Below are 23554 nucleotides of genomic sequence, written 5' to 3'. Positions count from 1 at the left end.
AGGCATGGTCTAACACAAAATGGCTGCCGGGGTGCGAGGCCATAGCATAACACAGTCATTGCTGCTTTTCTATTCCCACCCCATTCTGTGACCTAACACTTGTCTTTTTGCAGCTTTTGTGTGTGTGTGTGTGTGCGTGTGCGTGTGTGTGTGTGCTTGTGTGTGTGTGTATCTGTCTCATACCCTCCAACATTTCTCCGATGAAAACAGAGACATCCTATTCAATAATAATAATAATAATAATTTTATTTCTACCCTGCCCATCTGACTGGGTTGCCCCAGCCACTCTGGGCAGCTTCCCACATACAGTCATACCTCGGGTTAAATATGCTTCGAGTTGAGCGCATTCGAGTTGCGTTCCTCGGCAACCCGGAAGTAACGGAGTGTGTTACTTCCGGGTTTCGCCGCTTGCGCATGCGCAGACGCTCAAATTGACGTCACGCGCATGCGCAGAAGCGGCGAAAAGCAACGCGCGCATGCGCAGACGTGCCATCGCTAGTTATGTTTACCTCTAGATGTGAATGGGGCTCCGGAACAGATCCCGTTTGTATCTAGAGGTACCACTGTATATAAAAACATCACAAAACATTAAACATAAAAAACTTCCCTATACAGGGCTGCCTTCAGATGTCTTCTAAAAGTTGTATAGTTATTTATCTCATTGCCGCGGGGGTCGCATAACTCCATACCTTCCAACATTTCTCTGATGAAAACAGGGACATCCTAAATAGAAGCGGGACATTCCTGGATCAAATCAGAAACTGGGATGGCTTCTGTAAATCCGGGACTGTCCCTGGAAAAGAGGGACACTGAGAGGGTCTGCTATCTATTGTGTCCTTCTTTCATGAAATTCAGTAGGTCTGCACTAGCAGGGAGCAATGGTGCTCCCAGGTAGTCTCCTTTCTAGTTACTAGTTCAGCCTTATGGGATGAACATAAGCAGCAACCTGCAGGAGCAGACCAAAGCTCCATTGAGCTCAGCATCCTGCTTCCCAAAGTGGCCATCCAGTTGCCCTCTGCCTCTCAGCTCTACCTCTCTTTTAAATCTGAACCAATGAAGCCGGTGAAGGTCCTGAGTGAGTGTCTGGAGGTGGTCGGAGGATAGATGGTGGCTAAGAGATCAAGGCTCAATCCTGACAAGACAGAAGCACTGTTTTGGGGGGACAGGGAGCAGGTGGGTGTGGAGGACTCCGTGGTCCTGAATGGGGCAACTATGCCCCTGAAGGACCAGGTGCACAGCCTGGGAGTCATTTTGGACTCTCAGTTGTCCATGGAGGCGCAGGTCAATTCTGTGTCCAGGGCAGCTACCTACCAGCTCCACCTGGTACACAGGCTGAGACCCTACCTGCCTGCAGACTGTCTCACTGCTCTAGTTATCTCCCGCTTGGACTACTGCCATGCGCTCTACGTGGGGCTACCTTTGAAGGTGACCTGGAAACTGCAACCAATCCAGAATGCAGCAGCTAGACTGGTGACTGGAAATGCCTGCTGAGACCACATAACACCGGTCCTGAAAGACCTACATTGGCTCTCAGTACGTTTCCAAGCACAATTCAAAGTGCTGGTGCTGACCTTAAAAGCCCAGTATACCTGATGGAGTGTCTCCACCTCCATCGCTCACTGAGGTCCAGCTCCACGGGCCTCCTGGCGGTTCCTTCACTGCAAGGTTACAGAGAACCAGGCAGAGGGCCTTCTCAGTAGTAGCGCTTGCCCTTTGTAATGCCCTCCCATCAGATGTCAATAAAATAAACAACTATCTGACTTTTAGAAGACATCTGAAGGCAGCCCTGTTTAGGGAAGTTTTTAATGTTTGATGTTTTATTGTCTTTTTAATATTCTGTTGGGAGCTGCCCAGAGTGGCTGGGGAAACCCAGCCAGATGGGTGGGATATAAACATAGCTGTCAACTTTCAGATTTGAAAATAAGGGATCAGCAGCCTCAAAAATAAGGGCTCAGCAGCCTCACCTGTCCCGGGGACAGTCTACGGGATATCTAACAATCCGGGATAGCAGCGGGAAGCAGCGGGAAATGGTGCTGGAATAATGCCGCAAAAAAGGGGAAGGTTGACAGCTATGGGTATAAATAAAATAAAGAAGGGGGAGGAGGAGGAGGAGGAGGAGACATGGAAAGCTTGGAACATGGTCAGACCCTGGTCCATCCAGCTCATTAATGTTCCCACTGACTGCTAGGGGAGCAGATTTCAGGCTAGACTCTGCTGACTCCTAACTGAAGATACCAGCGATTGAGCCTCAGAGGATCAACCAATGAGCTACAGGCTCTTCCAAGACCATTAACTGGGCATGACGCTGCTTATCCATGAGCATCACGTCGGCTGCTGCTTTATATTTTACAGGCCCCCTGGGAGGTTCACATGGGGAGCACAATACAAACGGGTGAATGCATTAACCCAGGCTTGCTTCCGACACGGATACATATGTTTTCCTAATGCAGGCATACACTTGGCTGCCAGCCTAGAAAATGCCAATGTGTGGAATTAATGCATCACCGTGAGACAGGAAGGAAGGGTCTTGACTGTCTACCTGATTGTACTTTGAAATGCACAGTGCTAGGAGTATCGAGCCTGGAGGAGGAAAGGGGGAATGTTTTTCTCCATGTAGGGAGAAATGCCAGTGCAGATTCTTCCAGATGGGCACCCGTGCGTACAAAAGGCCGCATCATGTTCTTCCAGGGAAATGGGGGGAACCAAGGGCAGAAAAATCTGTGACAGGTTTATAGGGTTGCTTTCTCAGTTGCTAGAGCATGAGACTCTGAATCTCAGACTCAAGGGTTTAAAACCCACGTTGAGCAAAAGATTCCTGCATTGCAGGGGGTTGGGTTAGATTGTGATTGTGGTCCAACTCTACAATTCTATGATTCCAGGTTTCTGGCCCAGGATGCTTTGAGGTGTCCCAGTATTGAAAAGTACGATGGCTCCTGTAATTTCACTCTCCAGAAAGCAGTGTTACAGAAAGCCAATTACACAGTTGACTGGGACTGTTTTCTTCAGGGTGTGTAATTGTTTGAGACTTTGCTAGGATGTAACAACAAACGGAGGCCGAGTTCATTATTAATTTGCTTTTCTACCCACAGGTGACCAGGCATTTGCCATTCAGCATCAGCACTCTTTGTTCAATGCCTTAGGGCCAATTCCTGCATTTGGGGGGGGGGGGTACGGGAAACATATCCAAAGGCCAAGCTCAGCCTGGGTGGAAGTCATGGATATTTTATCCACACAGGTGCCAAGCAGGGAACGGCAGGGGTGTTCTGCTTTATGCGTGAAAAAGTGGCACGCAGGGCAGGAGAATGAAACACTGTGGTTTAACTCACAGCACCACCCGCGTCCCCCTTGGAGGAAAAGCGGGGTCTAAATGCAACGGATAAATCAACACTGCTGCTTTTAAGCCATTTCTTTCTGCCCTGCTTCGCTTCCGGTATCAAAGCTGTACTCAGAGGAAACTGGACCCATGTCACCTAGTGAATGTCATTGCTAGCAGGGAATTGCAGCGCACTGCAGGCTTACAGTGGTACCTCTGGTTAAGAACTTGATTCGTTCCGGAGGTCCGTTCTTAACCTGAAACTGTTCTTAACCTGAGGTACCACTTTAGCTAATGGGGCCTCCCGCTGCCGCCATGCGAGGCCACGGCACAAATTCTGTTCTCATCCTGTAGCAAACACCTCCCCCCCCCCCCCCCCGATTTTGCTACAGTGCACATTTCTAATGCAGTTAGCCCGGACTTCTCCTGTAGCAGAGGCACCATCTTCTCAATGGGATTGAGGGGGTCTGCGCATGGCGCTGTGGGAGGCCATGACGCCGTGCGCACAATGCCCTGATATTGCGTGAGCCAGGGGCCAGAAACTGCGTTAGCCCTTGGAGTTGGCGCTCCTTTGTGGGCACCTCCCCTGCCCTGGTCACCCTTACCAGCAGCCCGGCTGCCTTTCAGCAGCCTTCCATTATGTCAAAGCTTTGGGGAATCCTATCCCTCCCCCAGTGGCAGCCAAAAAAAGCAGATAAACACAAAGAGTCCTTACCACATAATTTATTCAGTATTCAGAGAGAGAGAGAGAGAATGTAGTCTCTATTCAATGATGGCGTTGCTCCAAGTAAAGTCACACCCGCCTACGTCTCCCTTATTTGACATCACTTCTGCGCCGGTTGATCTGAGCTTTCTGCCACTGAGCTTTTTGTTCTAATACCCTCAATGCCTCTCTGGTCTTAGAAGGGGGGTCAGGAATGCTTTCCAAGGACACTGAGTCTGTCAGCTATCTCTCCCCTGGTGCTTCTTCCTGCTGTTCCAATATTTCCCAGCTTCTGCCCTCTGCAGCCTCTGAACTATGCCCTTCTGCAAACCGCTGTTCTAAATCTATACTGCCCTCCTGTTCTCAGGAAGGTTCAGGAGAAGGGGGAGGCAGTCCTCACCATTTCTCTTCAGTCCAGTCCCTGACACATGGGTGGGCACAAAGCTGTGGCTGGCTGGCTGCCTGCCCACCAGCAGCAGCCCCCAAAAAGCCAGAGACGACTCGGAAAACTCCCCAGCCCATGGCGTAGTAGATGCTTCTTGGAAGACAAAACTGGAGACCTGCAGCCCCACCAAGCCCACGCTCCACCTCACCTACCTCCCCGTCAGCACTGCTAACTCTCAGCCCTGGGCTTGCGGAGCCCACAGGAAAAGAGTCCTTGCAAGGAGTCAGGGGGCAGAACTGAACACTCCAGAATAGGGGTGTTGTTGCTGTTGTTTTTGGCATAACCTGTCCTGTAGCCGTCTTTCTTGAAGCAACTGCAGTCAGGGCTCAATGTCATTCCTTGTACCAGAAACATCTTTGTCTTTTGTTGTTGTTGTTGTTTTAGTTTTTTAAAATAAATAAATAAATAAATCCTCCAAGCTGAGGAATAGTTTTTTTGTAACTCAACAAGATACAAACCACACCGTGTGGTAAGGTGTGTGTGTTATTTGGTTTGAGGGGTTTTTTTTAGTTATTATTATGTATTTTGTGTTTTTAATCCTGTTTTTATCCTGTATTTTTATGTTGTGAAGAGCAGCATACAAATTTAATTTAATAATAAAAATAATGATGATAATAATAATATTAGTAATAATAATGGGCCCTTGGTGGGATCTAAAAAAAAGTATTGGATCACTGTCCTTGCTTTAGTTTTCTTGATTTTGCGTATTTTTTTGTAAATGTTTACCATGTTTCATTTCGCGTGAGATTCTGTGGAATAGGTAAATAAACAAATGGAGACAAGTGACCCATATCTGTGGTAAAAAATGCATCAAATCATAACAGAAAGGAAGACAGTTCTTTGTATTTCACCTGCAGGGACCTAGAGAGGGGACTTTTAAACACAGCCGCTAGGGGGAGGTCCTCATTCATTTAAACTGAGAAAGGAAAGACAGAGGAAATGCAATCCCAAAATCCTTAATAGGACAGGTAGGAAGCTATGTAACACCAACTGGAGACCATTGGTCTGTCTGCCTCGTGGTCTTGTGGTATTGGCTGGCGTGGTGCTTTTCAGACCTGCTTGGAGGTGTTGGGGACTGAACCTGCATGTAAAGTGGATTCTTTATTGCTGAGCTCCAGCCCTTCTTTGAAACTTTTGGCAAGGAAAACCTTTTGCCAACCAAAACATCACAAAATTGCATGCAAGCTTTCGAGCTCTTCAGCAAGCTAGACAGGAATCAAAGCAAAGACAAATAACTCAACAAGTGGTGAAGCCATGAAGGTTACAGCCTCTAGGTGTAATATAAAAGGTAAAGGACCCCTGGATGATTAAGTCCAGTCAAAGGTGACTATGGGGTTGAGGCGCTCATCTCGCTTTCAGGCTGAGGGAGCCAGTGTTTGTCTACAGACAGCTTTCTGGGGCATGTGACCAGCAGGACTAAATGGCTTCTGGCACCGTGACAGAAACCAGAGTGCACGGAAATGCCGTTTACCTTCCCACCACAGTGGTACCTATTTATCTACTTGCACTGGTGTGCTTTTGAACTGCTAGGCTCACAGGAGCTGGGACAAAGCAATGGGAGGAGGCAGCAGTGTGTGTGTGTGTGTGTGTGTGTGTGTGTGTGTGTGTTGGTGAGATAGACCCTATGCCCACAAACAAACAAGACAATTGGTGCTGTTTGGGCCCAGTTGAAGTTTGGCAGTGTTTTCTAAGGAATGGTGATGCTTCTCAGGCCCTGTGCCTGCCTGCCAGCCATAACATCTGCTGCAACAAGAAATCGCAGAGATGTTCTTTGTTGGGACTGAGAGGGGCAAATCAATACTGCTCAGGCCTTCTGCTGAGTAGCAGGGGTGCATCCAACAGAGTAACTTGTTTTCTTTTCTCTACAAGTCATTTTAGCTCCTCTTAAGGCCCGCAGACATGCTCCAGCAATGAGGTTTGGGAACCCATTCCTAGCATGCCAGATCCCAGCGTTTATCTCATAATTGTTACTCAAAGTTGTACAACGCAAAGTCACCACCAATAAACACACTCGCACAGCCGTTCTCAGATTACCCAGTTGCCCTCAATTGATTTTGGACACTAACAACTTTGCAATCAGGGGAGGCGTTTTCCACTAGGTAGAAGCTGAGCAGCAGCACCATCGATTCTGAAGTTAAGGGAACGCTCTGCCAAACAGACAATTGTTTTAGCAGCTTATGCTGTGGGCACACAGGGTTGCACGGAGCAAAGTTGTACCATTTTTGCAAGGTTTTCCACTTGCGCAGCAGAACTTCCCCTCCTCCCTCTTACCCCTCAAATCTGTTCCTGGGCTTCTCTCAACCACTTGGAGCAGATTTTGGGGAGGCAAAGAACGACAATGATGCCTACCTTTGATGGCAAACACTCCGTGACAGAAATCTTTGAAGTTGATCTTGCCTAGATCGTTAGGATCCAAGTATTTGGCAAATTTTTCCACCTAAAACAAATAAATAAAATAAAGAAAGTATTAGAGAATATGCAACACTTACAACAGCTTAGCACATCCTAAGGATGATTCAACTCTTGTCTTAGTCTCACCCGAAAAGGAGGAGTCCAGAGGGAACAGAATGCGAATTCAAAACATTTTCAATCAAACAATCTTTAATACGGTCCAGAGACCCAACAAATCATTACAAAGCAATGCACAATTCAGACAGCCTACCTCCAGGTTGGGACGCGGGTGGCGCTGTGGGTTAAACCACAGAGCCTAGGACTTGCCGATCAGAAGGTCGGTGGTTCGAATCCCCACGACAGGGTGAGCTCCAATTGCTCAGTCCCTGCTCCTGCCAACCTAGCAGTTTGAAAGCACATCAAAGTACAAGTAGATAAATAGGTACTGCTCTGGCGGGAAGGTAAACGGCATTTCTGTGCGCTGCTCTGGTTTGCCAGAAGCAGCTTAGTCATGCTGGCCACTTGACCCGGAAGCTGTACGCCGGCTCCCTCGGCCAATAAAGCAAGATGAGCGCCGCAACCCCAGAGTCGGCCACAACTGGACCTAATGGTTAGGGGGTCCCTTTACCTTTTACCTCCAGGTTAAACATTTTGTTCAGACTTAAAGATAGGGATCATTGGTTCTTGCAACCACCGATAAAAACTTCGCCACTGCTAATGTTCTAGACTTTGTCCGGTCTTCCAATAGGAACCTGACATAGTGAGCCTCTGATTTTCCCGGGAAAGGTCCCAGCAATGGTAATATCAGTTCAGCCCTGGCTTACTCTTGGAATGCACAGTGCAGCAAAATATGTTTTATAGAATCGATGTCTTGAGCACACGAGCAAAGTCTGTCCTGGTAGGGAACTCCTCTCAACCTGCCATCCAACACTGCAGAAGGAAAGACGTTTAGTCTAGTTTTGGTGAATAACCTTCAATAATTTGGTACTGTCAGGTTTTTAATGTAAGGTGTTAACTTAAAGACATGCCCATATTGTACTCCTACTGCCAGCGGACTACAGACTGTGTGTGATCGAGATCACAAGTCACTGTGTGTATTATCCCATAATCTTTGCTTTAACGTCTTTAGGGCGCCTTCATAACCCAGGTAATAAAAAACATTTTAACCTGGCATCATTTGTTCATGCTGGCATGCTTTGCCGCTTACTTATGAGGATATGAGGAGAGAGCACCCTCTTGCATTATGTTTGATCTGTGGGAGATGCACTTGGTTAAAATGAAAGCCTCAGGGCAGGTGCACCAACTCTATGGGGCTGAGGCCTCTACAGACCCCCCCCCATGTCCGTTGGGATAATTATTATTATTATTATTATTATTATTATTATTATTATTATTATTATTTTATACCCTCCCCTCCCCAGCCAAGACCGGGCTCAGGGCGGCTAACAACCAATAATAAAAACAAGTTGATTAAAATACAACTTAAAAAACAAGACTAAAATACAGCATTAAAACATTAAGATGCAGCCTCTTCAGAAGAGGAGAAGGAAAAAAGAAAGAGGGGGAGGGAATCAAATTGATTCTAAGCCAAATGCCAGGTGGAACAACTCTGTCTTACAGGCCCTGCGGAAAGAAATCAGATCCCACAGGGCCCTAGTCTCATGAGACAGAGCGTTCCACCAGGCCGGAGCCAGAGTTGAAAAAGCCCTGGCTCTGGTTGAGGCTAATCTAAATTCCTTAAGGCCTGGGACCTCTAGGGTGTTGCTATTTATGGACCTTAAGGTCCTCCGTGGGGCATACCGGGAGAGGTGGTCCCGTAGGTACGAGGGTCCTAGGCCAATCTTGAGGGGGCAGATGAGACCTGGCAGGAAGTCGCCCTGGGCTGTGCAGCAACAGGAGATGCTGTGTGCGAATGTCGCCTTGGGAGAAGACCTGGTCTGCCTCTCCTGATGCGACAGTTGTTACCTTTATAAAGGTAAAATTTACATTCATTGCTCTGCCCCACTTTTGCCTTGGTCACCACCCAGGAAACATTCCTTGAGAGAGAATGCAGCCCTCGGGCTGAAAAGGTGCAAGTTAACAGCATGACGATAACGTTGAGAAGGGGCCGCAAGTCCTGTGAACAAACAGCTTCACCTGCAGATACTGGACCATATAGCCTTGCTGTGAAGCTTCTTTTGGGGATGGGACCAGCCTTTCTCAACCTGTGGGTCCCCAGATGTTGTTGAACTACAACTCCCATCACCCCTAGCTAGCAAGGTCAGAGCTCAGGGATGATGGGAGTTGTAGTCCAACAACATCTGGGGACCCACAGGTTGAGAAAGCCACTTCCGACATAAGGAGGGCGAACAGGGGAATCCTCGGGCCGCGTCAGCCCCGGAGCCAGCCAATCAGCTGGCTCCGGGGGCGTGGCCTGGGTCATTTGAGGCTGGCGCGGCCCCGGGATCTCCCCTTTTTGCCCTCGCATCGGATTCAGTTTCCCACCCTCCCATCCACCCATCCTTTAGGTTTTTCTTCTGACCTTGCTATGGACTTTGGTTACTCGCCGTTAAGGGGCCTGGTAGGAATTTTTTCCACTTGGCAAATTGGCACTGGCCATTTGGTTTTTCGCCTACCTCGTAGCAAATCGTCACAACATCTCTTGGTTATGGCGGTTAGGCATTGGTAGGGGTATTATTATGTAGATGTGTTGGGGGGAGCGCCATCACCTCCCCCAAATATTTAAGGGTAATCCAGTAAAGGATTCCAGGGGGCGTTGCCTTGTCCGAAACCTATGGAGGCCAGGGCCTAAAGCATGCCCCCGAGCGGTGACCCCTGGGGGAGTTCCTAGTGATGTGCATCCCAGGGCTCCCCCTGCTGGTGTTAACCCTTTCCGGTTTTCATGCTAACAGGCTGAAGCCGGATAGTCTGATAGTGGTATTGGCTTTAGGCATTGGTCCTCTTACCTGTAACCAATAAAGTTGTGGCCAATTTTTGCCCATTAACCTTAACCAATGGTGACCTGTGTCTTTATTTATTCCAATGGGGGGAGGCGGGAATCACCACGCAACTGCTGGTCTAGGCCCTGTGTCATTACTGAAAGGCCCACAGTGCGTAAAGGAGGGCCAATGGGAGATTTCTACTGAAAACAGGGATCCTCAGCTGAAAATAATAATGAAAACATCACAAGTTGGAATGGCATGGAACTGCCTCCCACTCCTGAGGTTCTGAAAGGAAGAACCGCGGGCATGAACATTTCACCACAGAGCAAAAAGCCAAGCTTAAGGCATAGGCAGCTGCTGAATACAGACATGACCTAGATTCTCAGTTTTCCAGTTTTAAAAATGTGAGCAAAACCACCACACACATTTTTTTAAAAAACCAGCCCTCAGATAAAGCAATGAGGAGGAGTGCTTTGCACATTTATTTTCCCGGTGTCTTAATCTGGACAGGGGACGGAGATACTGCTCAAGTCTGGTACGGTCATTGGGCATGATGCCCTTCCTGATGACTTTATGGTAAACCCCTTCAGCAAAAGAATCACAGAAATATCGAAGAAATGGGATGTTTTCAATCCCTACGGCAGGCGCGTTGAGCATTTGATGGGAGGCAGTTATGATCATCTAGATACACGGCCGAGTAAGACACACACTGCAGCCGTGTGTAGCAATTATGCTGTTAGATACAAATAGTGCCAGAGGCAAGAGATGAGCAATGCTTTCCTGGATCAGACCATTGCAATGTCCAATGGGGAGGGAGGAATAATTAGTGTCGTTTGGCACAGACAAGCTTGCATTTTATGTGACACCCCCCCCAAAAGCTCCCGAGCAGGATAGCTTGCATTTGGCAGCAAACGTGAACAGCAGTCAATGCAAACCCTCCTGCAGCTTCAATGCAAACCCTTTGGTAACTTCACAGATAAGAATGAATGAATAGTTGATATATTTATAGTCCTTTTATTACAGCATCATGTTGCAAGCACACAGCTCACCACACAAAGGGCAGTTGGCTACTCTAAATCCTCCTTCTGACTTCTGCAGCATTTTAGGCGCCAATGGGAAGTTTCTCCCTCCCTCTGACTCCTTTGCTCTCTGATACATTCGGACCTCCGAGTCCGTGGAGGGGGAAAGTCACCCCTACTCTCAAGTGACATCTTGGCTAGCTGCGCCCTCCCTTCTGGTTCCCTTGTCATTATCTTGAAACTGGGTAACTCCTCCCTACAGCTTCTGACTCTCTCTCTGCTTCTGAACATGCTGTGGACAAGGGGGGCAACTCTTCCCCCTCCAGCTCTCCATCGGAGAGAAGCTGGCCTGCCACAGAATGCATTCCCCAGTCCTCGTCTTCAGACCATTCCCTGACAACCCAAACATAACACTAATATTTAGCTCATATTCCTTCAGAATGTGACACAGCATGTGCCTCTGTGTGTGAAATTTATGATCATTAGTCTCATAGCAGAACACAATCACAATTCAGTACCACGGACAGCTGTCAGTTTAAAAGAATTTGTCAGGTCATGCACCAAGGGCAAGCATTCTGTACCAGTGACCCAGATCCTTTTTAAAAAAAATAAAAACTTTTTTTAAAAAATAAAATAAAAAGTATAAGAATGAATGGAGACAAACTTTCTTGGTGTCCTAGTTTTCCAATGTTCAGACGGCTTATGTTAGTGAATTATAGACATGCTTGTGCTGCAACAAAAGCAGTAAATCTCCCATGTGCAGGAAACAGCAGCAAACTGAACAGCAGGAGCAGCACAGGTTCCACTCAAACCTGGAGGGGAGCCCAGGCTGGACTTTGATCTCTCTTCTACAGAACTTCAGTTCACCAGGTCCCCTGTCTGCGATACTGCTCCCATTTTTCACCTGCCTGAACATATACAGGCAGAGAGAGAGAGAGAGAGAGAGAGAGAGAGAGAGAGAGAGAGAGGTTTGTGTCTCTCACACCAATAGTCTTCCAGGACTCCCCTATTGGGCCATTAAGTCTGGTGTATAAAATTATCTATCTGTACTGCTGCTTAAAGGTATCTTCATCAACCTGGTACCCTCCAGATGTTTTGGACTATGATGCCCAGATTTATGTATAAGCTAAACAAGCTATAGCTTAGGGCCCCACTCTCTTGGGGCCCCCCAAAAAAAATAAAGAAAAAGAAACTGGATGTACATTTCCAAAATAAGATAAAAAAGAAGTAAAATAAAACCTACATACAGCAACAGTGTTTTGTGTTGTGTAGGCTCCTATGATGTAAGTGATGGGCCCCGCCTGCTAGCCTGCTCCCTAAAATTTCACTGGTTTGCTCATTTCTATATATAGGGGGCCTACATTCTTCTATTTATAATTATTAGTAGTTTGCACCATATATTTATGTCTATGCTTATTTCATGTTATAGCAAGTTTCTAGAGACTAGATTATGAGTCTTTGTAAATTGTGTTTCTAAAGGAAGTTTTGTTATTGCCAAATGCAAATGTGTTTGCATTATTAAGTTTGTTATGCGTAAAAAATCATTTTCAGTTATAGCTTAATAATTATTTCACTATTAATATACTTCTTAATTGTATTTCACTATTAACATACTTCTTAATTGTATTTCAGTTCAACAATTACTTTGATAAATACATATTTTGTTATGTGAAAAAATGGCTTTAGATACCTATTAGGTCCATAAATTACCATATAGCATATATTCAACACAAAAAAACAGCGGCAATTTGTTGTTGACAAAGGACAGCTGGAAATATAAAGGGCCCCATTACCTTCAGTAGTGTAGGGCCTCATCAAACCTAAATCCGGCCCTGATGATGCCCATCAGTCTGAGCTGACTGGAGCTGATGGAAGTTGTAGTCCCAAACATTCGGCTGGCTTCAAGCTACAAGCAGAAGCTTCAGCTCTGGGCTTGACAACCCAATGCTTGGCCTCAGCAGCAAATTCCAGCCCCCACCCCAGCTTCCTGCTAGGCCACCAGCCTTCTGGACTGTCACCTCCCTGACAGCTTATTCTTGTGCCTGCAGGGTTTGCTTTCACAGCACATATTGGCTGTGTCATAGATTCCAAAAGGCTTCCCCGCTGGAGCTTGGCCCCCACTCCTCCACAGGGTTTCCTTCTGCTTTTCCTCCTCCCAGTGTTGAATGTATGTGACCGGTGTGCTTCTGGCAAGTAGCTGGAAGTAGGTTTTTTTTGGGGGGGTCCCTCATAAAAGAGGAGGCTGGTGGCACCCAAAGCAACACTTGCTGCTGTGTGACAGCCAACCCAAATGAATTTGAAAGCACTACAGGGCAAAAGCTTCAGCAGTTTGTTCCCTTCAGGGAGTGACTCTGCCTCTGCACCATCGCTGCTAATAAATGCTAGGCAGACTGCTTATTCAAGAGGCGGAAGAGAAACTGGGTTTAGGAAAAGGGAAGCGGGGAATGATGTACCGGTGGTATTTGACTCCTAGGGACACGGGTGGCGTTGTGGGTTAAACCGATCAGAAGGTAGGCGGTTCGAATCCCCGAGACAGGTCCTGTTGCTCGGTCCCTGCTCCTGCCAACCTAGCAGTTCGAAAGCATGTCAGAGTGCAAGTAGATAAATAGGTACTGCTCCAGCGGGAAGGTAAACGGCGTTTCTGTGTGCTGTTCTGGTTTGCCAGAAGCAGCTTAGTCATGCTGGCCACATGACCCGGAAGCTGTACGCCAGCTCCCTCGGCCAATAAAGCAAGATGAGCGCCGCAACTCCAGAGTTGGCCACAACTGGACCTAACGGTCAGGGGTCCCTTAACCTTTACCTTTAACTTGGAAGCTGGAGTGATGGCTCCTAACTTGGATGGATTTAAAAGGGCGTGGGTAGTCAGATTCATGGAGGAGAAAGGCTATCAATGGCTAGTTACTAGGGTTGTCGTACACTACCCTTCGAGATCAGAGGGGCATGCCTATAAATAGCAGCTACCAGTTAACAACAGCATTGCACTCATGTCTTGTTCATGGGCTTCCAGCATTTCAGAATGCTGGAATAGAGAGACCTTTGGTCTGATCCATCAAAGCTCTTTTTATGACACCCTGCCTGGGCTCCTTTGGGAGGATGGGCAGGTTAAAAATCAATCAATTAATCAATCATTTGTTATTTATGTATGCCACTATTGCAGTTCGTGTTTTGTTAGCCCAAAAATGGAAAATGAGCAAAGTCCCAGCCAAAGAAGAATGGCAACTTAAATTGATGGAATATGCGAAACTTGTGGACCTAACATATAGAATAAGAGAACAAGAAGAACATAGGTTTAAAGAACACTGGAAAATGTTTATTGAATATATGGAGGAAAATTGTGTTTATCTGAAAATGTGGGCAGCATTAAGATAAATTCAACAGCGTACATAAGTTTTGGTTTACTGAATGGTTTAGTTTATATTAAATATGCAAGGATTTATGTTGTTCAAAATGAACCATGGAAAGACAGGAAGGGAAAAGTCATTGATATTTTAAGATTGCATAAATGAATATTCTAAAATGTAAAACAGAAATTTAATTTTAAAAAATCAAACAAAAAAAATCAATCAATTGAATGAATGAATGTTCACCTTGGGAATGTAACAGTTTGGCTGCATAACCATAGGAACATAAGGAGAGCCTGCAGGATCAGGCCAGTGGCACATCTAGCCTAGCACCCTGATCTCACAGTGGCCAATCAGATGCCTGTGGGGAAACCCCATTTAGAAGGAATGGCACAAGTAGAATCCATGTTACTCTCTCTGTATTGAGTCCCTGCCAATATTATGCCATTTGCTGAGTTACAGAACACATTCACACCTCACTTTTCTACAACTCAAATGACGCAGGTCATAAAATGCTCAACAACAACACGGCAGTAGAAGTGAATCCATAATTTCGTTATCTGTTTGGCGTTAGCGGCGTCACCCATCCTTTCTCTTTGTTTTGGAAAGAAATCACAGCTTTGCCTTCCTTTCCCCACTCAGCGGAGCACACTAGAGACAATTAATCAGACGTCTATGTAATAGCGAAAGGCTATGGGGCTACCAGTGTTATTTATGGCCCTGTAAAAGGTTAAGAGCATCACTTGAGTAATCAGGATGCACGACACAGAACTCCTTTTGTTCCCTAAGATATATAACGTACTTGAACATGCAATAAGAAGCAGCTGCCAGCTAGCAAGCAGCCTTCTCAAGCTTCTGGCACAAGGAAAATCAACAACAAAAAGCAGACTTTTCACATATATTAAGACACTGGAAACTTTCTCCATCTATTCTGTGTTTGGGGGATTTTCACATCCCATCAGGACTTTGCGTGAATAATCTTGGCACCTCCACTTAAAAGGATTTCAGGTAGCAAGATCGTGGAAGACCTCTGCCTAAGGCAGTGTTGCCGAAACTTGGGTCTCCAGCTGCTTTTGGACTACAATTCCCATCATCCTTGACCATTGGTCTTGCTGGCTAGGGATGATGGGAGTTGTAGTCCAAAAACAGCTGGAGACACAAGTTTGGGAAACACTGGCCTAAGACTCCCATCATCCCTGAGCCATGCTAGCTGGGGCTGATGGGAGTTGAAGTGCCAAGAACATCTGAAGGACCTCCCAAGTTCCCCATCCATGTTCTAAGTCCTTAGAGAGCGGCTACCTATCAGAGTGGCCTAAGATGAAACCACAGCCACAACACTGACTGATACAATGAGTGACTCATTACTGCCCTCTTCAGACCTTCATGTATACATATGGCAAACCTATAGAGGAGGCGGGAACAAGATAACACACACACACACACACACACACAGAGAGAGAGAGAGAGAGAGAGAGGAGAGGAAGAAGAAGAAGAAGAAGAAGAAGAAGAGGAAGAGGAGGAGTTTGGATTTGAGAGAATGCAGGGAGAAAGCTGCAAGCAATTCTTTGGTCACAGCTGTATTGATGCAGCAATGGATATTGAAATTTTGCGCTCTCTAACAATTTTGCACCCAGGGCAACTGCCCCTGTGGTACACCCACCACTGGTTGGGGATGGTGGAGGCCACCAAGTAAGTTTGGCAGCTAGGGCGAGAGTTGAAGCAAGGACTGCCCAGCTCAACACTCAGATCCTTCGAATATCAAAGCGAAGCAAAGTTATAACTGATGCAGCAGAACTATCACGGGTCACTGATCAAAGGCTGACAGCGAGGCATGCAAGGAGAAGATAATTTATTGTGATCTTCAGCTGTGTCTGAAGAAGGGAACAATATGCTTTGGTTAGCCTCAGCTCAACCTGCTTTTGGCTGGGGGTTGGAATGGGGGGGGTGCATTTCTCTGCATCATCCCACATATTGCTGCAGTCTTGAGGCTAGCCAAGCTTTTAAGGGACAGCTATTGAGAGGCTTCTGTGTGGCCAGGCTTCCCGATGGCGCCTTTCCTCTCTGTTCAATTAATAGCAGAGAGTGGTAGATTTTGTTAACAAGCCAGCAGGAGGCCCGTAATTGATTTTGCGTAGATCTGAAGATGAAGAAGCGGACGACAAGTCAAAGGCCAAAAGAGAACCTCGCAGTGCCTTTGGGGAGCAGTTAAAAAAACAGAATTACATGGACGGCTCATCAAAGAGGGTTGTGGGGGAGTCAGAGGAGGAGCTCCCCACTGAAGTCGAAAGATTCTTAAATCAATACAAAAGATTTTGGAAGGGAGATGAAAAAAGAAATATACATCAAGGGCGCCAATGTGAATGGATCTTATAATAATAATAATTCATTATTTATACCCCGCCCATCTGGCTGAGTTTCCCCAGCCACTCTGGGCGGCTCGCAATAGAGTGTTAAAAACAATACAGCATTAAATATTAAAAAGTTCCCTGAACAGGGCTGCCTTCAGATGTCTTTTAAAGATAGGATAGCGGCTTATTTCCTTCACATCTGAAGGGAGGGCATTCCACAGGGCGGGTGCCACTACCAAGAAGGCCCTCTGTCTGGTTCCCTGTAACCTCACTTCTTACAATGAGGGAACCACCAGAAGGCCCTTGGAGCTGTATCTCAGTGTCCAGGCTGAACGATGGGGGTGGAGACACTCCTTCAGGTACAGTGGTACCTCGGGTTAAGTACTTAATTCATTCCGGAGGTTCGTTCTTAACCTGAAACTGTTCTTAACCTGAAGCACCACTTTAGCTAATGGGGCCTCCTGCTGCTACCGTGCCGCCGGAGCACAATTTCTGTTCTCATCCTGAAGCAAAGTTCTTAACCCGAGGTACTATTTCTGGGTTAGTGGAGTCTGTAACCTGAAGTGTATGTAACCTGAAGTGTATGTAACCCGAGGTACCACTGTATACAGGACCGAGGCCATTTAGCAGTAAACTGCAAGTGACAGCAGGCCTCTCTGATGGGTTAGGAAATGGAGCTGTGGGCAGGATCCAGCAGGAAGGGACAGAGAGACACTCTGAACCCAAGAGCTGGAGCTGTTGTCTCTCATCAAGTGTGAACACACTGTGGCCTTCCAAACGTTGCTGAACAGCCCCAGCCATTCCTAGAACAGGCAGAACTGGTTCTGTGGGGATGAAATAAATGGATTAGGGAACCCAGTAAGAAGAGATGCACATCAGTAAATAATACCTTCAGAAGCGTCCTCTGGGGTAATTGCTGTGCATAGCTGTCAACAGTCCCTTATTTGGTGGGAAAGTCCCTTATCCCAGCGCCGTGTCACGCTGCTGTCCCTTATTGATGATGTCCCTTAAACTTCCCGGGATTCAAAGGAAGCAGCTCCTCTCCTTCCCTCCCTGCCAGCCAGGGAGGAGGGAGGCTCCAACTGTGTTGCTTGGCTGCGTTGCTCACCCAATAAGGAGTCTAAGAATGACTGGGGGGTTGAGCTTGCATGCCTTGTGCCGATCAAATCGACTGCATTGCCTGGGGACTCGCCTTTGCTCAGCGCTTCCCAGCGGAGAGGTGACGGTGGTTTTCCTTGCTGCATCCCCTTTGCTGAGTTGCTGCACTGTGGGAACCACCGCTTGAGGCTTCGTTTGGCTGCTGGCTGGGCTTTCTGCCTTTGGCTCGGAGGGGCTCAGAAGTTGAACATACCTGTGCTCGGAATCGGAATCCCCTTGCCGGGGAAAACGTCAGTCTGGAGCGGGGGCACACAGTGGGGGGAAAGGAAATCCCTTATTTTGGCTGCTGGTCCCTTATTTTCAAATCTGTAAGTTGACAGCTACGTTGCTGTGCCTCTTTCAAAATGTGAAAGCAGAATAAAATAAATCTTGGCTTGACTTGTGGGTAGTGCGTTTTAAGATCAGCAGTTCAAAAGTTTCCCTGAGAGACCAGAGGGATGTGGAGGGAGAAGATGCCATGACACAGAGAGGGACGGGGTATAATACTAGAATTCAAGGTCGCCCTGTGAAGCTGATTGACAGGAGGCTTAGGAGTGATGAAAGGATGTACTCCATCGCATGGCGTGTAATAACTGGTAGAATTCACAGCCATGTAGCCACTTAGATGGCTTCTAAATAATTAGAGACATGCATGGATGACAGTATAATTCTGAATACCAGGTGGTGGAGACAAAGATGAGAAGACCATCACATTCATATACCTATCATCTTGGTGGGCTCCTCAGCTACACAGAGAACATAGCAAGCTGCCCTATCGTGATCATCTCATTGATCCATCAAGTTCCCTCCTGTCTACATTCTCAAGTAGAAGAGTGACTAGTGGGGTGCCACAGGGTTCTGTCTTGGGCCAAGTCTTATTCAACATCTTTATCAATGACTTGGATGATGGACTCAAGGGCATACTGATCAAATTTGCAGATGACACCAAACTGGGAGGGGTGGCTAACACCCCAGAGGACAGGATCACACTTCAAAACGACCTTGACAGATTAGAGAACTGGGCAAAAACAAACAAGATGAATTTTAACAGGGAGAAATGTAAAGTATTGCACTTGGGCAAAAAAAATGAGAGGCACAAATACAAGATGGGTGACACCTGGCTTGAGAGCAGTACATGTGAAAAGGATCTAGGAGTCTTGGTTGACCACAAACTTGACATGAGCCAACAGTGTGACGCGGCAGCTAAAAAAGCCAATGCAATTCTGGGCTGCATCAATAGGAGTATAGCATCTAGATCAAGGGAAGTAATAGTGCCACTGTATTCTGCTCTGGTCAGACCTCACCTGGAGTACTGTGTCCAGTTCTGGGCACCACAGTTCAAGAAGGACACTGACAAACTGGAACGTGTCCAGAGGAGGGCAACCAAAATGGTCAAAGGCCTGGAAACGATGCCTTATGAGGAACGGCTAAGGGAGCTGGGCATGTTTAGCCTGGAGAAGAGGAGGTTAAGGGGTGATATGATAGCCATGTTCAAATATATAAAAGGATGTCACATAGAGGAGGGAGAAAGGTTGTTTTCTGCTGCTCCAGAGAAGTGAACACGGAGCAATGGATCCAAAGTACAAGAAAGAAGATTCTACCTAAACATTAGGAAGAATTTCCTGACAGTAAGAGCTGTTCGACAGTGGAATTTGCTGCCAAGGAGTGTGGTGGAGTCTCCTTCTTTGGAGGTCTTCAAGTAGAGGCTTGACAACCATATGTCAGGAGTGCTCTGATGGTGTTTCCTGCTTGGCAGGGGGTTGGACTCGATGGCCCTTGTGGTCTCTTCCAACTCTATGATTCTATGATTCTAAGTAGTGACTGCAGGACTCCAGATAAGGGTCTTTTCCAACCCTACCTGATGCTGGGAATTTGAACCTGGAACTTTCTGCATGCAGAGAAAGAGTATGTGTGTTGTGGAAATCTCTCTCTCTCTCTCTCTCTCTCCCTCTCTCTCTCTCTCTCTCCACTCTCTCTCACACACACACATATCCAAATCACAAGAATATCATGGGGGACTTGTCAAAAGCCTTACTGAAATCAAGATACACTGCATCCACAGTGTTCCCCTGATCCACCATGCTTGTAACTCTATCAAAACAGAAATGAGATTTATCTGGCACAAATTGTTTTTGGGAAGCCCATGCTGGGTCTTAGTAATCACAGCATCCTTTCCTAAGGGCTCACAAACTGACCTGTTCTAGGACCTCTTCTGGTATCGGCATCAAGCTGAGTGGTCAGTAGTAACCTGGACCTTCTTTCCCCCTCTTTTGAATGATGGGGGCAACATTGTCCAGTGTCCAGGCTGAACGATGGGGGTGGAGATGCTCCTTCAGGTATACTGGACCGAGGGCGTTTACATTTTTTCACTTTTTGGATGTTATAAGTCTCCCATGCATCTAATGTTTATTTCACTGCACGAATCTTGGCTGTTGGTCCCTTTCTCTCTCTTTTTTGACCCTAGTGTCTTTTCTCACTGTCTGTTTTACACCTTTCCACTCTGGAGGCATCTATGAACCATGCTCCTAACAGTTTTAGCAGGTGGAAGGAAGTCAGACAAATATCACAGCTAAGAAGGTCAAACTATCCCTTGGCCCTACCCCATTAGCATTTCTTAGGAGAGGATTTTTCACATATAGTTTGCTTGCACCTAGCTGGAATTTTCTCTGTAGCATGAAATCAAGCACATAGAATTCTCCCCAGGATGGAGTTTGAAAGGTTCTTGCATGATTTATAAGATCCACTGCAGAGCAATGGCATCTTAAATTTGATTAGAGTATCCCTCTTGGTGCAGAGCACACGTTGCTGAGAATGCTGAAGACGGTAACAAAATTCATCTAGACTGGAAAAACAGGCCTGCGGTTGCTGGATGTGTGTGCCTATCTAATTTGTATTGAAATATATTGTATCTTTGCAATCTTTACTTAGAATCTACAAGACTGAAACTCTTCCCTTGACTCCAGTTATGTCCGAGATACTTTTACAAGATGAGATACGTAGAGGGGAGGAGTACTCTTTGATTTGTTGGAATGCTTTAACACAGCAAATGTTTGCTTATTTTTATACTGTTCTTTGGCTCCAAATCAACCTTTAAAATTGTTTTATTTAAAAAGTGCCATGAATATAAAACTAACCTCAAAGCAGGGCTGTCTTAAGCATATGTGGTGCCGGGGTGCAAAAATCCGCCCGGCGCTCCCCCCAGGTTGCCCAGAGTTGTCAACCTTTTGGGGGGGGCAGCATGCTCTGGGCTGGCCGTTGAGGTGCGCAGGCAGGGCAGGGCAGGGCACAGAGGAGCTTGAGGCGGCGGCGCTAGGCTCACCTCGCCGGGAGGGCAGCACGCTCTGGGCGTGCCTCTCCATGGCCCTACCCCAATCCCAGGTGCACAGGAGGATGGAGCCAGCCACCTCAGCACCTCACTATCTTGCTTGCACCCAAACTCGTGCCAGAGCTGGGCTGGCTCTTCCCCAGATTCCAACTCTCAGGCCCCAGACTCTTGGCCTGGTGTCCCTGAGAGCCCGGTGCCCGGATGCCCTGCACCCCTAATACCTACAGTTAAGACGGCCCTGCCTCAAAGAGTCATTCACCAGACATCTTCCAGTTTAGAATTCCGTCCTACGGTACCCTCCATTTCTCTGATGAAAATAGGGATGTCCTAAGGAAAAGCGGGACATTCCGGTCCCCAGTCAGCATAGCCATAGGTCAGGGACTGGAATGTCCCACTGTTCCTTAGGACATCCCTATTTTCATTGGAGAAATATTGGAGGGTATGACATAGAACATCCCTATTTTCATCGGAGAGGACATCTCTATTTTCATTGGAGAAATGTTGGCAGGTATGAGATGGCGACTGCAACTTAATGGCTGATTCTGTGACTTGAAAGGCTGCAGCACAGCGAGAATAAGGCAAGCAGCTACTACTGATACCACCCTTCTAATGTAGAGTGAAAGCTTTATGAGTATGCTCCAGTTATGGAGTCAGCCAGCAGAGTCACCTTCCTCCCCACAATGGGATGAGCAGCGAGGCCATCGCTTTGACTTAAGCCCCTTTTTTTCCCTTCTTAAAAGAGGAATCCCTGCAGAGAACAGAATACCAGGAAAGCTGAAAATAAATTTGGAACAACGCCTCTGATGAGGATATGAGGTGAAATTTGCTCCCCTCCCCAACTCTCTCTAAATCACTTGTTCATTTGCACACTGTAATAAGCAGCAGTGATATACCACAGCTCTTTTGTGCCAACATGAGGGGGTGGGGAGAAAGCAAGCTTTGGAGGGAGCAAACTCTGCTTTGCAGGTGGAAAACACCAAATGCAGAAAGCTCTTTGGTTTGTGAAACAGAAGCAGCAGCAAGGGGTGTCAAGAGCACTCTATCAGCCAAGAGGATGTAAGCAGGAGTGCCAAGCAGGGGACAGAGCAATACTCCCCTTCCCCTCTCAGGTTTTGGGCCACACATGATTATTTCTTCATTGCCTGCCTGTATTTTTGGCTAAACACCTTGCTCTGCACCAAAGGTGGGGGATGTCAGGGCCAGGATTCAAATGTAGCCTTCCTCGCTTGTGCATTTGGTGCCTTGAGGGGCCCAGGCCAAGCCCCTCAACTAGAAGTAGCTTCAGGGTTTTCCCTCCCCCAAGGGGAACTCACAGAGAAACTCAGTTCCGGCACCTCTCAGTTGGGTGCTATTGCCATTCTGTGAGAATGTGGGAAGTGTTCATACTGAGTTCGGGCACCTCTTTTTCGAGAAAAATAGCACTGAGGAGCTTGTTCAGTGAGGGGAGGCATGTTAGCTTCCTGTCAGGTATGTTACTGTCACTTACTGAGAGGAAGAAGATGAAGGGCAAACAGAGCCGTAGTTTGTGATCTTGAGCCCCTGGCAGAACTGTCCAGATTGCGCCCCCCCAATGGACAAATTACCGTATTTTTCGCTCTATAAGACACACATTTTCCCCTCCAAAAATTAAGGGGAAATGTGTGTGCGTCTTATGGAGCGAATGCAGGCTCCTTGGCTTCAGCGATAGCAAGGCGAAGCCTCCGGAGTTCCCGCTGCACTCCGGAGGCTTCGGGTTCCTTTCACTGAAGGGCAGGTGCCCCTTCAGCTAAGGCACAGGCGCCCCTTCAGCTAAGTGGGAGGAGAAATGGAAGGGGCTCTGTTTCTCCTGCCGCTTCGCTGAAGGGGCGCTGCGCAGAGAGGAGGAGATTTTTTTTTCTTGTTCTCCCCCTCTAAAACAAGGTGCGTCCTATGGTCGGGTGCGTCCTATAAAGCGAAAAATATGGTCGCTCTTCATTCCGCCTCTCCTCCAAACCCACCACCACCACCCATTCAATTCACCCTCTATTTAAAACCTTTTCTTATGAGGCAATAGCCAATATTTTTATTTCTAGACATATTTATGGACATATTTTTAGCCGAGTTTGCACCCTCCTCGCCTGTGTCCCTGGCAGGGGCCCACCTCGCCACTCCCTAGCTATGGCCCTGAGTGCAAGGCAGTGGGGAGGTTGGCAAGGTGTGGGCGCATGGGTGAGAGCACCAGAGTGGTTCTATCAGTGCATGTGCACCACAACAACCTCCCCATTGCTTTTCCTTCCCAGTAATCCACAGCAACACACTTGCCCCCTGGGTGAGTCTCTTCCATCCTTCCTGCTCTGTGCTATTCCCCCTCCAGCGATTTTACCTGACCAGGATGTCTATTTTACAGTCCTCAATTTGAAGGGCTGTCAGAGGAGATTCCTAAGGATCCATAATCAGGGAGGGTCTTGCACCTACCTATAAAAAGTTTACACCAAGGCAGGTAACTGAATAGGCACCCAGGTCACTTGGTCGCTGTACAGTGGTACCTTGGAAGTTGAATGGAATCCGTTTTGGAAGTCCAAAATGTTTGGAAACCAAGGCGCAGCTTCCGATTGGCTGCAGGAAGTTCCTTCAGCCAATTGGAAGTAGCGGA

General features: G+C 47.1%; 1 protein-coding gene across 3 annotated transcripts in view; it reads right to left on the bottom strand.

The window, feature by feature from the left end:
• Positions 1 to 23554, bottom strand: part of RAB11FIP4 (RAB11 family interacting protein 4) — a 219287-nt gene that overhangs the window by 140614 nt on the left and 55119 nt on the right. For all 3 annotated transcript variants that reach the window (XM_080994562.1, XM_080994564.1, XM_080994563.1), the window contains exon 2: positions 6811 to 6898. In XM_080994562.1, coding sequence (XP_080850688.1) covers positions 6811 to 6898 — 88 coding nt within the window. The remainder of the gene's footprint in view (positions 1 to 6810; positions 6899 to 23554) is intronic.

The sequence above is a fragment of the Podarcis pityusensis genome, assembly GCF_964106645.2.
Source record: "Podarcis pityusensis genome assembly, chromosome: 2".
Lineage (NCBI taxonomy): Eukaryota > Metazoa > Chordata > Lepidosauria > Squamata > Lacertidae > Podarcis > Podarcis pityusensis.
Note: the sequence above shows the minus strand (reverse complement) of the source record. Positions and strands in the feature narration are given on the sequence as shown.